The sequence below is a fragment of the Oryctolagus cuniculus genome, chromosome 3 (genome assembly GCF_051225735.1).
Source record: "Oryctolagus cuniculus isolate XC-2025 breed Fujian yellow rabbit chromosome 3, ASM5122573v1, whole genome shotgun sequence".
In the NCBI taxonomy this organism is placed as follows: domain Eukaryota; kingdom Metazoa; phylum Chordata; class Mammalia; order Lagomorpha; family Leporidae; genus Oryctolagus; species Oryctolagus cuniculus.
The window spans coordinates 107,794,038-107,808,308 of record NC_142869.1 but is presented as its reverse complement, the minus strand read 5'-3'; the positions used below and the strand labels follow the sequence as shown (position 1 = coordinate 107,808,308).

Genomic DNA, 14,271 nt, shown 5'->3' with positions numbered 1-14,271 from the left:
TGTTATTCCATATTTATTACATATATTTCACCACAGTTAAGCTTTTTATTAATTTTTTTTATATCTTGAATTTGAGCAGGCATTGTCGTATAGGGGGTTAAGTTACCTGAAGCCATATCAGAATGCCTGAGTTTGAGTCTGGTCACTGCTACACATACACACACACACACACGTGCACACATAAATTTGAAATACAGCATTAAAGAGAGAGGGAAAGACAGAGCTTTCATCTGCTGATTCACTCCTTCAATGGCTGCAACAGCCAGGGCTGGGCCAGGCCAAAGCCAGGAGATTTTTCTGGCCGGGGCCCAAGGAATTAGGCATCTTCTGCTGCTTTCCCAGGCCATAACAGGGAGCTGGTTGGGGTTGGAGCAGCCAGGACTCAAACAAGCACCCATATGGGATGCAGGCACTGCAGGCGGCGGTTTTACCTACTGTGCCATACCGCTGGCCCCACTGTCTTTCTTGATCCTGTCCTTTGAAGTACTGGTTTTAAGTTTGACAGAGTCAAATTATTTATTTTTCTTTTGTTGCTCATGCATTTGGTATCATATCTAAGAAGATTTTCCAGGTCTGCAATCACAAAGACTTATATCTCTATTTCTTCATAAGAATTTTATAGTTTTAGCTCTGACATTTAGGTATTTGATCCATTTTGAGTTTATTTGTTGTGTATGATGTGAGTTAAACAACCAACTTAATTGTTTTACACATAGCCATCTACTTGTTCCTGCACCATTTTTTGAAAATGCTATTCCTTCTCCCCTTTAAATTATTTGGTGTCCTTGTAAAAATCAGATGATTTGGCGTTTGGTGCAGCACTTTTTTTCAGATTTTATTTATTTATTTGAGAGGTAGAGTTAGAGAGAGAGGAACAGAGAAAGGTCTTCCATCCGCTGATTCACTCCCCAGATGGCCACAAGACCTGGAGCTGAGCTGGTCCGAAGCAAGGAGCCAGGAACTTCTTCCAGGTCTCCCACGCAGTTGCAGGGGCCCAAGGACTTGGGCCATCTTCAGCTGCTTTCCCAGGCCATAGCAGAGAGCTGGATAGAAATTGGAGCAGCCAGGGCACAAACCGGTGCCCATACAGGATGCAGGCAGAGGCTTAGCCTACTACGCCAAGCACTTGGGCCATCCCTTGCCACCTCCCCAGGCACATTAGCAGGGAGCTGACTCAGAAGTAGAGCAGCTGGGACTCAAACCAGCACCCATATTGGATACTGAAGATTTACTTATTTACTTGAAAGGCAGCGTGAGAGAGAAAGAGACAAATCTATCTGCTGAGTCATTCCCAAAATGGCTACAACAGCTGAAGCCAGGAGCCCAGAACTCCACCCAGGTCTCCTATGTGGCTATCAGGGACCCAAGCCACTTGGATCATCCTCTGCTGCTTTCCCAGGTATATCAGAACTGGATGAGAGGGGCTGGTGCCGTGGCACACTAGGTTAATCCTCCGCCTGCGGTGCTGGCATCCCATATGGGCGCCAGTTCTAGTCCCGGCTGCTCCACTTCCAATCCAGCTCTCTGCCATGGCCTGGGATAGCAGTAGAGGATGGCCCAAGTCCTTGGGCCCCTGCACCTGTATGGGAGACCAGGAAGAAGCTCTTGGTTCCTGGCTTCGGATTGGCGTAGCTCCAGCTGTTGCAGCCATCTGGGGAGTGAACCAACAGAAGGAAGACCTTTCTCTCTGTCTCTCCCTCTCACTGTCTGTAACTCTGTCTCTCAAATAAATAAATAAAAACTTAAAAAAAAAAAAAACAAGGGAAGCAAGAATTGTTAAAAAAAAAAAAAAAAAAGAACTGGATGAGAGTGAAGCAGCCAGGATTTGAGCCAGCGATCTTATGGAATATTGGCATTTCACAATTAGTTTCTGCAAAAAAGTCAACTGGCATTATGATCAGGAGTACATAGATTAGTTTGGAGTTTTGCCATTTTCACTGTGTCCCATTCCATAATATGGCACTTTTCCAGTTATTTGTAGCTTTTTTAATTGCTTTCATCAAAATTTTACAGTTTTCAGAGTATAAGTTTGTGCTTCTTTGTTAAATTTATTCCCATGTATTTTAGATTTATGGTGCTTTTGTAAATGGGTTGTTTATTTTTGTATATTTGCTCTTGTATCCTATGACCTTGAAGTCATTTATTCATTATAATAGTTTTTTAGTGACATTGGCTTCTCTTTATGTAGGTTTGTTTTGTCAATCAAGAGAGCTTATTTCTTCCTTTTCAATCTGTATACTTTTTAAAAAAGATTTATTTATTTATTTATTTATTTGAAAGTCAGAGTTACACAGAGAGGGAGAGACAGAGAGAGAGAGAGGTCTTCCATCTGCTGGTTCACCCCCCAATTGGCTGCAACCTCTGGAACTGGGCCAATCTGAAGCCAGGAGCCAGGAGCTTCTTCTGGGTCTCCCATGTGGGTGCTGGGGCCCAAGACCTTAAGCCATCTTCTGCTTTCCTAGGCCATAGCAGAGAGCTGGATCGGAAATAGAGCAGCCGGGACTTGAACAAGCACCTGTATCGGATGCCAGCACTGCAGGCGGCAGCTTCACCCTCTATGCCACAGCGCCGGCCCCCAATCTGTATACATTTTTTTAAATGTAATTGTTCTTGCTAGAACATGCAGTGCTGTTTTGAATGAAAGTGGTGAAAACAGGCATCCTTATCTTATCACCTGTTCTTCAGGGATAAAGCATCCAGCTTTCACCATCATGATGTTAGCTGTGGAATTTTTGTGACTGTCCTTTATGAAGCTGAGGAAATTCATTAGATTCCTAATTTGTTCAGTATTTTTTCATCCAAAAAATGTTGGATTCTGTCAGAAAATATATTTGGCCAATTAAGATGGTCATACAATTTTTATTTTTTATTCTAATAAACTATAGAGTGTTAACAAATTTTTCAGATATCCAATGATCCTTGCTTCTTAGGATAAATTCCACTTTATCATGGTATACAATTCTTTTTATATGTTTTTGGTTTCAGTTTGCTAGTATTTTGTTTGAAAGTTTTGCATACAGACTTAAAAAGTCTTGGTTATTTTTTTTAATTGTCTGGTTTTGGTACTGGTAATACTTTACCCATGGAATAAGTTGGGTAGTATCTCTTCCTCTTCTATTTTTTTGCAAGAGTTTATTAAAAATTGTTGTTAATTATTTAATTTTTTGGTAGAATTCATCGTTGAAGCTATTTTTGCCAGGGATTGTATGTATGTGTATGTGTTATCTGTCGTGTGTGTATGTGTTGTTTCTTTGTTTCCACTGCAATTTCTTTATTTGTTCTAAATGCCTATTCAAATTATCTTTTTCTCCTTGAATCTTATTATTTGCGTCTTTCTAGGAATTTTGTCAAAGTTATTGGTCTATAAATTTGATATTGTTCCTTTATGGTCCTTTTTATTTCTGTAGTATCCATATAATGTCCCCTCTTTCATTTTTGATTCTTATAATTTGAGTTTTCTCTTTTTTTTTTTCCTTTTTAATGTTTATTTACTTATTTATTTGAATGGCAAAAATGAGGGGAGAGAGAGAGAGAGATCTTCTAACTGCTGGTTCATTCCCCACATGGTTGCAACAGCCAAGTCTGGGCCAGCCTGAAGCCAGGAAACAGGTTTCCCACTTGGTTGTCAGGGGCCCAAGTACTTGGACCATCTTCCAGGCATATTTCAGGAAGATAGATAAAAGCTGAGCAGCTGGCCGGCGCCGCGGCTCACTAGGCTAATCCTCCGCCTAGCGGCGCCGGCACACCGGGTTCTAGTCCCGGTCGGGGCGCCGGATTCTGTCCCGGTTGCCCCTCTTCCAGGCCAGCCCTCTGCTGTGGCCAGGGAGTGCAGTGGAGGATGGCCCAGGTGCTTGGGCCCTGCACCCCATGGGAGACCAGGAAAAGCACCTGGCTCCTGGCTCCTGCCATCGGATCAGCGCGGTGCGCCGGCCGCAGCGCGCCGACCGCGGCGGCCATTGGAGGGTGAACCAACGGCAAAAGGAAGACCTTTCTCTCTGTCTCTCTCTCTCACTGTCCACTCTGCCTGTCAAAAAAAAAAAAAAAAAAAAAAAATGAGCAGCTAAAACTTGAACCAGCACTCAGCAATGTGATGCTAGTATCCCAAGGGGTCCCTTAACCCACTATGCCACCTTGCCTGTCTCTTTTTTTTTTTTTTTTTCTTAGTCAAGCAAAAATGTTGGTCAGTTTTGCTGCTCTTTTCAGAGAACCAATTTTGAGTTTAGTCAATTTCTGGAGTGGGGTCTTCTCTCTTCACTGGGAGGAGACAGTGGGAGCATTCTTGATTTTTTTTTTTAAGATTTTTATTTATTTATTTGCGAAATAGAGTTACAGACACAGAGGGAGAGACAGAGAAAAATGTCTTCCATCTGCAGGTTCGCTCCCCAGATGGTCTCAACAGCCAGAGCTGCAGCAATCCAAAGCCAGGAGTCAGGAACTTCTTCAGGGTCTCCCACACAGGTGCAGGGGCCCAAGCACTTGGGCCATCTTCTACTGCTTTCCTAAGCCATAACAGAGAGCTAGATCAGAAGAGGAGCAACTGGGGCACAAACTGGCTCCCATATGGAATACCAGTACCACAAGCAGAGGCTTAGCCTACTATATCACAGTGCTAGCCCCAAGCATTCTTGATTTTAATACTTCCCTCTCGGTGCTGACGCTGTGGTGCAGTGGGTTAAGGCCCCAGCCTGCAGTGCCAGCATCCCTTATGTGTGCCCGTTCTAGTCCCGGCTGTTCCTCTTCTGATCTAGCTCCCTGCTATGGCCTGGGAAAGCAGTAGAAGATGGCCCTTTTTTTGGACCCCTGTACCCACGTGGGAGACCTGGAAGAAGCTCCTGGCTTCAGATCAGCTCAGCTCTGGCTGTTGTGCTCATTCGGGAAGTGAACCAGTGGAACGGAAGATCTCTCTCTCTCTCTTTGGCTCTACCTCTCTCTGAAACACTTGTCTTTCAAATAAATAAAGTAAATCTTTAAAAAAAAAAATACTTCACTCTCCTTTCCTAACCAAATTTTTTCTAAGCAAAATTTTATGCATTTTATTGAACAGATTTTTTTTTTTTTTTTTTAGTTTTTATGTATTTGAAAGCCAGAGAGATAGACAGAGATGTCCATCTACTGGCTCACTGTGGCGCACAACAGCTGAGCCTGAGCCAGAACTGAAGCCAGGAGCCTAGATCTCTATCTGGGTCTCCTTCTTGGGTGATAGGGACACGAGTACTTTGACTGTCTCCTCCTGCCTCCCTGGATGCATTATCAGAAATCTGAATCAGCAGCAGAAAAGCTGGGACTTGAACCCAAGCACTCTGATACGAGATACAGGCATTCCAAGCAACAACTTAACCACTTCACTAAACACCTGCCCCTTCAGCAGGTATTTCTTATTGCTATTCATCCTTAAGACCATTTCTCGAGATTTTAACTTTTTTTTGCAACTTATGCATATTTAATTTATTTAAGAGCTTTTTTGTTGTACAAAAAACTTCTGTCTAGCTTATCTCAACTTTGTTCACACTGACTTCAGGTAGTTAATTATATTTTACTTAACTATACTCAAGATTGTTCACTTGCTGCTGTTGTGGCTAGTTTGTCTTCTTTCTGGATTAAGTTGGATGCTTTCATGTAAAATTGTATTTTTATTCCTTCTCTGGGAATTATTTTGTGAATAATTTGCTTTTCATAACTATACCTGCAGTAGAACCAGCATCGTAAAGTGACCAAGATAAGTTCTCCTACTCTAACATCAGATTATCTTTTAATTATATCAATTAACAAAAAATTTGCAAGGCTAGCTACAACAGATCCTGATGAACCATGTAAAATCAAATCCTGTGCCCAGGGAATGTTCTAGACATCTAAATTGCTCAGAGCTTAAAAGGCTTCCCTCTCCTGGGTTTTCTAGTTCATCTTAGCATGGTGGCTGTGAGGATGTAGCAGTTCTCCAGTGCCTAAGCAGTGCCTTTTTAGGCTGCTTTTCAACAATTGTCATAAGAGTCATCGAGAGCCGGCGCCATGGCTAATTAGGCGAATCCTCCGCCTTGCGGCGCCGGCACACCGGGTTCTAGTCCCAGTCGGGGTGCCAGATTCTGTCCCGGTTGCCCCTCTTCCAGGCCAGCCCTCTGCTATGGCCCGGAAGTGCAGTGGAGGATGGCCCAGGTGCTTGGGCCCTGCACCCGCATGGGAGACCAGGAGAAGCACCTGGCTCCTGGCTTCAGATCAGTGTGATGTGCCGGCCGCAGCGCGCCAGCCGCGGCGGCCATTGGAGAGTGAACCAACTCTCCTGTCCACTCTGCCTTTAAAAAAAAAAAAAAAAAAAGTCACCGAGATGTGGTTCATTGGACTTCATGTTGATGTATCACTTATTTTCCAGTAATGAAATCTTTATTCAGAAAGTATGAAATGATACATTTTCTCACATTCTTTTTGTTTAAATTGTGTTTAAGAGATTGTGGCTGGCATTGTGGTGTAGTGAGTTAAGCCACTACCTGCAATGCTGGCATCCCATATGAGTGCCAGGTCAAGTCCTGACTGTCCCAGTTCCTATCCAGCTCCCTTCTAATGCATCTGGGAAGGCAGTGAAAGATGGCCCAAGTACTTGTGCCCCTGTACACACATGGGACACCTAGATGGAATTCCAGGATCCTGGCTTCAGCCTGGCAGTGCCCCTGCCATTGTGGCCGTTTGAGGAATGGACCAGCAGATCGAAGATCTTTCTCTCTCTGTCTCTCTCTTTCTAACTCTCTCCCACTGTAACTGCCTTTCAAGTAATCAAATACATCTTTTTTTAAAAAAATGATGAAGCTGTCAGAGGAATGGGATATGTTGCTCAGCTATATCTCACAACTGGACAAGAATTGTCCTTACTGCCATTAGAATTTTTATGATAATAGTCTAGCAGTTGACATAAGAAGTACCTCAAAGGGCAGCAGAGTTACAGAGAAAGAGAGGGAGAAACAGGGAGAGAGGTCTTCCATCTACTGGTTCACTCCCCAAATGGCCACAGCTGCCAGATCTGGGCCAATCTGCTTTGAAATAAATCTTTTTTAAAAATCTTGTGGGGCCAGCATTGAGGCGTAGCAGGTAAAGCCTCCTGCAGCAGTGCTGGCATCACATAGGGATGCCAGTTGAAGTCCTGGCTGCTCTACTTCTGACAAATCCCCACTAATGCACCTGCAAAAGCAGTGGAAGATGACCCAAGTCCTTGGGCCCCTGCACCCAGGTAGAAGACCTGGAAGCTCTTGGCTCCTAGCTTCAGCCTGGGCCAACCCCGCCATTGCATCCATTTGAGGAGTGAACCAGCAGTTGGAAGATGTCTCTCAATATCTCTCTCTCTGTCTCTCTCACACTGTCTCGTTCTCTTGCTCTCTCTGACTCTGCCTTTCAGATAAATAAAATATTAATCTTAGGAAAAAAAGTCCCTTTCTTCCTATCTTGTCTTCCAATGGAGAAATTTCTGAAGTTCTGCAAAACTGATTCTTTTCTGGTCTATTGTATATATATTTGCTGTTTTAAACAGACTGACTTCTGTGCCTTTATTTTTTCTAGAATGTTTAAGTGATTTAAGAGCATGGTTTATTGCCTAATCTGTGTCTCTTAGGGGAGATTATTAAAGATCTGAAACGCATACTTATGATTCTGATTTTATTTTTATTTGCATAAGGAATAATCTAGTGATAAAATACATTTATACTGACTATAAAACAAAAGCCCACTGATGTAGCAAACTGGAATAGCAGTTAATAGTTCAATAGGATAGGATATAGTGCTCTTTTCAGTTTCCTGAATGTTCTCTTCCCTGTTCAAGACAACTTTGTGTCACAAATGTGCCTCAGGACATAAGTAAACCATTGGAATGTGCCTGGTGAACAGGGTCAAGGTGAGAAAGGCCACATGGCTCCAGGAATGTTCACATGCAGAAACAGCCTAAAAAGCCTTCTACCCTGCAGGGAACTTTCCATTTCCCTCAAGTAGTTGCTTTTACAGACTCTCAGCTAACACTCATATGCCTCTGATCATAATTAACATCCTGTTAAAGCACAAACAGAAGCCGTGGTGGCAGCTCAGGTACTTGTGTCCCTGCCATCCATGTGGGAGACCTGTGGTGTTGGCCTGGCTTGTCCTGGCTGCTGCTGCACTGCAGGCATTTGAGGAGTGAACAGCACAACAGTACATGGAAGATATCTTTCTCTGCCTTCAAATAAATATTTTAAAAAATCTTTTTAAAGATCCATTTTAGTAATTACTCTTGTTACCTGTGGACTGAAGTCACTTTATGAAGTCCTCCTTTTACATTCCTTTCTCTTTCCCTTTTATATTTTTTTTAACTGCACAGTTACTGATGCTTTAAAAAAAGAGAGAGAAAGAAAAATGGGGCCAGCGTTGGCATAACAGGTAAAGCCACCACTTGGGGTGCCAGCATCTCATGGGTGCTGGTTTGTGTCCCGGCTGCTCCATTTCCAATCCAGCTCTGCAAATGGCCAAGGAAAAACACCAGAGGATAATCCAAGTGTTTGGGTCCCTGCCACCCATGTGGGAGACTTGGATGAAGCTCCACAGCTTTAGCCTGGCTCAGCCATGGCCATTGTGGCCACTTGGAGGGGTGAACCAGTGAAAGAAAAACACACTCTCTCTCTCTCTCTCTCTCCCCCCTCTGATCTCTAACTCTGACTTTCAGATAAATAAATTTAAAGTGAAACTTTACTAACTCTTACTAATTAAGAGATTATAGTCTAAATTACAGAATTGTTACCTTTTTATTATGAGTGTTTTTTGAACTTTTTATTTTTATTCTTTCTGGATCTTCCAAATGGGTGACAGGGACCTAATTACTTGAGCCACCATCACTGCCTCCCAGAGTGCACATTCCCAAAGTGAACAACGTGGAGCTGGGACCAGAACCCATGCACTCTGATTTGGGAATGCAGGTATCCTAAGTGGCGTCTTAATTGCTCCATCAAATGCCTACCCCTATTAGAAACATTCTCAAACATATGTAAATGTTAAAACAGAAGTTTAGACTGTTCTCTCTTGCAGGGAGACAACCTGACAGGTTCCCCCCACCCAACAACAACAACAACAACAACAAAACCAGAAGTTTACAGAACCCTCCTAATTCTCAACTAATCATTGATCATCAACAATTATCAACTAATGACTGCTCTGTTTACATCTAAATTTCTGCCTCTTCCTCTTATCATAGGAATTTTAACTAAATCCATTCATGACTAAATCCCAGCATTCCTGCTGATCTGCCTTGGAGGCAGCAGATGATGGCCCATTTCTAACTAAATCCCATTAATTCTTAACTATTTCAGTATAAGTATACCTCAAGATTTTGGTAAGCCCATATAACTAAAGTGCCATTTCACATCTTTAAAATTTTCAGTTAATTCCTTAATTATATCAAATATTAGCATTTCTGTGTATCCCACAGATATTGCTTATATTTTCATACATTTGGCTTCCAGAGTTTCCCATTGTTGTCATTGCATTATTATAGTGTCATTTAACATGTCTCCCTCATTTTATCTGTAATTCAGTAATGGGATCTAAACTAGTATTTTTAGTGGAGTTAACATGTACAAAATAATTATTTAGTTGATTAGAAAAAATTGTTGAGTTTGGGCCGGCATCATGGCTTAACAGGTTAAGCCACCTCCTGCAACCCATATGGGCCCCCATTCAAGTCCTAGCTGCTCTGTTTCCTAACCAGCTTCCTGCTAATGCTCCTGGGGAAGCAGTGGAAAATGCCTCAAGTGCTTGGGCCCCTGCCACCCATGTGGGAGACCCAGAAGAAGCCCCTGGCTCCTGGCTTCAGCCTGGCCCAGCTCTGGCTGTTGTGGCCATCTGGGGAGTGAAACAGTGGATAGAAGAGTCTGTCTTTCTCCCCCCTCCCCCCCATTCTGACTTTATTAAAAAATAAATGGATTTTTTTAAAACACTGCTCAGTTGATTAGGAGCAGAGATTGTGGGTTAAGCCACATCCCATATCTGAGTAGTTCCAGGCCTCGCTACTCCACACTTTTGATACAGCTTCATGGTAATGTGCCTGGGAGGCAATGGATGATAGCCCAAGTACTTGGCTTCCTGCCATTCCCATGGGAGACTCAGGTGGAGTTCCTGGCTCATTGCTTTGGCCTGGCCCAGCTCTGGCTGTTGCACACATTTGGGGAGTGAACCAGCAGATGGAAGACGAATTGATCTCTGTCTACTCTCTCTCTCCCTCCTGCTATGTCATGCTCTCTGTCACTCTGTATTTCGAAAAAGTGAGTGAATCTTTTTAAAAAAAAATGAAATACTGATTTATAAAGAGTTTTTTCTTTTTTTAGAAAATTTCATTTAATAAATATAAATTTCAAAAGTACAACTTTTGTATTATAGCAGTTTTCCCCCATAACCACCCTCCCATCTGCAAACCATCCCATCTCCCACCCCATTCTTCATTAAGATTCATTTTTAATTATCTTTATATACAGAAAATCAACTTAGTATATACTAAGTAAAGATTTCAACAGTTTGCACCCACTCAGACATACAAAGTATAAAGTACTGTTTGAAGACTATTTTTACCATTAATTCTCATAGTACAACACATTAAGGACAGGGATCCTACATGGGGAGTAAGTGCACAGTGACTCCTATTGTTGATTTAACAACTAACTCTTATTAATGATGTCAGTAATCACCCTAAGCTCTAGTCATGAGCTGCCAAGGCTATGGAAGCCTCTTGAGTTCACAAATTCCGAACTTATTTAGACAAGGCTATAATCAAAGTGGAAGTGAAAGGTACCTCCTTCATTGATGGCCCATTCTATAAAGAGTTTTTTCAAATAATGAAAAAAGACTGGTAATGAATGGAGCTTTGGATAAAATTAAGGTTCATAATCACTTGTAATTTCTCAGAATAAATAGTGTCATTTTGTGATTTTTAACTATTATCCCAAAAGAATTTACTAAACAAAAAGCTTTGGAGTTGTATTATGACAAACCCTATATTAATTTGAGTCTGAAAGACTATTCAAAAATACAACAATAACTTGATGGTTTTACACTAATTGCCTTTTATTTTCTTCATTTTCTATATTAGAAAATGTCATATTCCATTGTTCCTTTATTCTTAATACATTTTCTAAGAATTGAAATACTTTTCTCTGAGCTTCATCATTGTCAAGCTACAGGTTCTTTTTTTTAAGATTTATTTATGTGAGAGACAGTCATAGGTCTTCCATCTGCTGGTTCACTCCCACAATGGCCTCAATGTCCGGAGCTGGGCCAATCCAAAGCCAAAAGCTTCCTCCGGGTCTCCTGTGTGGGTGCAGGGGCCCAAGCACTTGGACCATATTCCACTGCTTTCCCAGGCCATCAGCAGAGAGCTGGATCAGAAGATCAACAGCAGGACGTGAACCAGCACCCATATAGGGTGCCAGTGCCACAGGCAGAGACTTAACCTACTATGGGACAGCGCTGGCCCGTTTTTAAGATTTATTTGAAAGGCAGTTACAGAAAGGCAGAGAAAGAGAGAGATCTTCCGTCTACTAGTTCACTCCCCAAATGGCTGCAATGGGCAGAGTTGGGCCAGTCCAAAGCCAGGAACCAGGAGCTTCTTCCAGGTCTTCCACATGGGTCCAGGGGTCCAAGCCCTTGGACTGTCTTTCAGGTTCACTAACCAGGAGCTGGATCAAAAGTAGAGCAGCCAGGACTTGAACCAGCATCCATATGGGATGCCGGCGCTGCAGATAGTGACGTAACCAGTTGTACCGCAGCACCAGACCCACATGTTCTGTTTTCTAAATGTAACTCAATGAGATCCAAATGCATTACCTTTTTACTTTATAAAGTTGGTGAATTGTTTTTGCTTTTTAATAATTTTTTAAAAATTTATTTTATTTATTTGAAAGACAGCATTACAGAGAGAGGTAGAGTCAGAGAGAGTTCTTCCACCCACTGGTTCACTCCCCAGATAGCTGTAACGGCTGGAGCTGTGCCGATCCGGAGCCAGGAGCCAGGAGCTTCTTCCGGGTCTCCCATGCAGGTGCAGGGGCCCAAGGACTTAGGCCATCTTCTACTGCTTTCCCAGGCCACAGCAGAGCTGGATTGGAAGAGGAGCAGCCAGGACTAGAACCGGTGCCCATATGGAATGCTGGCACTTCAGGCCAGGGTGTTAACCCTATGCACCACAGCGCCGGCACCTAAGAATTTTTTTAAAGGTAGAGTTAGAGACAGAGAGAGGGACAGACAGTAAATAATTATTTGAACAGTACAAAAGAATAGATTATAGAATTATAAGTGATGGAATTATGAATTGTTTTTTCCTGATTTTTAAAAACCAGTGTTATAAGCTAATTTTATGTAATAATTACTCATAATTCAGAGAATAAATTGTTTGACTTTTACTGCTGACCAGTTTGAAAAATAATTTTATTTAAATACTTTATAGTCTGTTATTCAAACACTACTTACAGTCATCTTCATCTCACTGTGTTGTGTTCTTGTTTATTGGATTTGTTTGGCCCATAGCTCTTCGGTAGGTTACTTGCAACATCCTGGATCAGAACAAGTACAGTTTCCTCGAACTACTTCACCATGCAGTTCCCAGCAGCTTCAAGGCCATCAGTGTGCAGGTATGAATGAATTATTTTTAAAAGGTAATTGTCCATTTGAGAAATAGTTCCTTTCATTTCCTTAGGTACTTTTACAAAAGATTCTCAATTTGGGTTGTGCTGAGATAGACCCAGCGTGTAAAGGGTACAGCCCACTCTTGATTTTCTTTCTCTGCTGCTGTCACACTGATCTCCTCCCTTCATATTCACATGCTCTGAGCTCCGTTTCTAGGCCCTTCTCTTATCACTGTTCAAGCCCTTCCTGGGTAAACCAACCACCCCCAAGCTTCCACTACTGCTTTTGCCAGCATCTCTGAATTCTGACTTCTGCTCAGACAAAACGATATAGCCAACTGCCTCCTGGACGTCTTTTCCCAAATATGTCAAAGACACAGTGGACTCTATTTTATTCTTATTTGTGTATGTCTTACCACACCTTCTACCTAGGGACCAAAACAGAAATTTCAAAGTCATGATTTCCTCAAAACTGAACCTTCTTTTCTTCCCCACGACAGCTAATTTTGATCTATTTTTTCTTATCTTATTTGCAATGATCTCTTTTTACTTATTCCTTCTTTTTTTAATTTTTTATTTAGTAAATATAAATTTTCAAAGTACAGTTAATGGATTACCATGGCTCCCCCCCCATAATTTCCCTCCCATTCACACCCCTCCCTTCTCCCGCTCCCTCTCCCATTCCATTCACATCAAGATTCATTTTCAATTATCTTTATATACAGAAGATCAATTCAGTATATATTAAGTAAAGATTTCATCAGTTTGCACCCACACAGAAACACAAAGTGTAAAATACTGTTTGAGTACTAGTTATAGCATTACTTCACATTGGACAACACATTAAGGACAGATACCACATGAGAAGTAAGTACACAGTGACTCCTGTTGTTGACTTAACAATTTGACACTCTTGTTTATGGCGTCAGTAATCTCCGTAGGCTCTAGTCATGAGTTGCCAAGGCTATGGAAGCCTTTTGAGTTTGCCGACTTCGATCTTATTCCGACAGGGTCATAGTCAAAGTGGAAGTTCTCTCCTCCCTTCAGAGAAAGGTACCTCCTTCTTTGATGGCCCTGTTGTTTCCACTGGGATCTTACTTGCAGAGATCTTCCATTTAGGTCTTCCTTTTTTTTTTCTTTTTTTTTTTTTTCCAGGGTGTCTTGGCTTTCCATGCCTAATACTTATTCCTTCTTTATCGCATCCTCTCCTTTCTTACTCTGCACCACTCATACACACAATTTGAAAATTTGTTGTCTCAAAACAGAATCTTTTTTAAGAAATATAAAACATTTGAAAATGATTTTTAAACTTTTCAGTTACAATATTAATTCAATAATCTTTTTGAAAAAGCACCACATTAAAAAGATGCATTCATAAGAAACGATCTAAAATGCATATGCTAAAGTGATTGAATAGTATTTACAATATTAGCAAGTTATGAAATTCAGAAACCTTTTCTACCACAGATCTAAATTAGGGATCTCAAACTTAGGTGTCTTCTGGGCTAAGTAGGAAAGACAGAAGTTGTTTGATAGTAAGAGGGAGTCCGGTGGACTGTGACAAAACTGGGAATGTATGCTCAGTTTAAAGACTTCAAATTCAAGATTTTTGTAAACCTTAGGTGTGACAGATAGAACAATGGTGGGCCAGAGTGGCCTGTAG

The 14,271-nt window shown here is 41.7% G+C and overlaps 1 protein-coding gene across 20 annotated transcripts in view; it reads left to right on the top strand.

Annotated features, from left to right (window-relative positions):
- Window positions 1–14,271, top strand: part of R3HDM1 (R3H domain containing 1) — a 127,304-nt gene that overhangs the window by 93,104 nt on the left and 19,929 nt on the right. For all 20 annotated transcript variants that reach the window (XM_089329261.1, XM_070071005.2, XM_051849604.3 and 17 more), the window contains one exon: window positions 12,511–12,614. In XM_089329261.1, coding sequence (XP_089185387.1) covers window positions 12,511–12,614 — 104 coding nt within the window. The remainder of the gene's footprint in view (window positions 1–12,510; window positions 12,615–14,271) is intronic.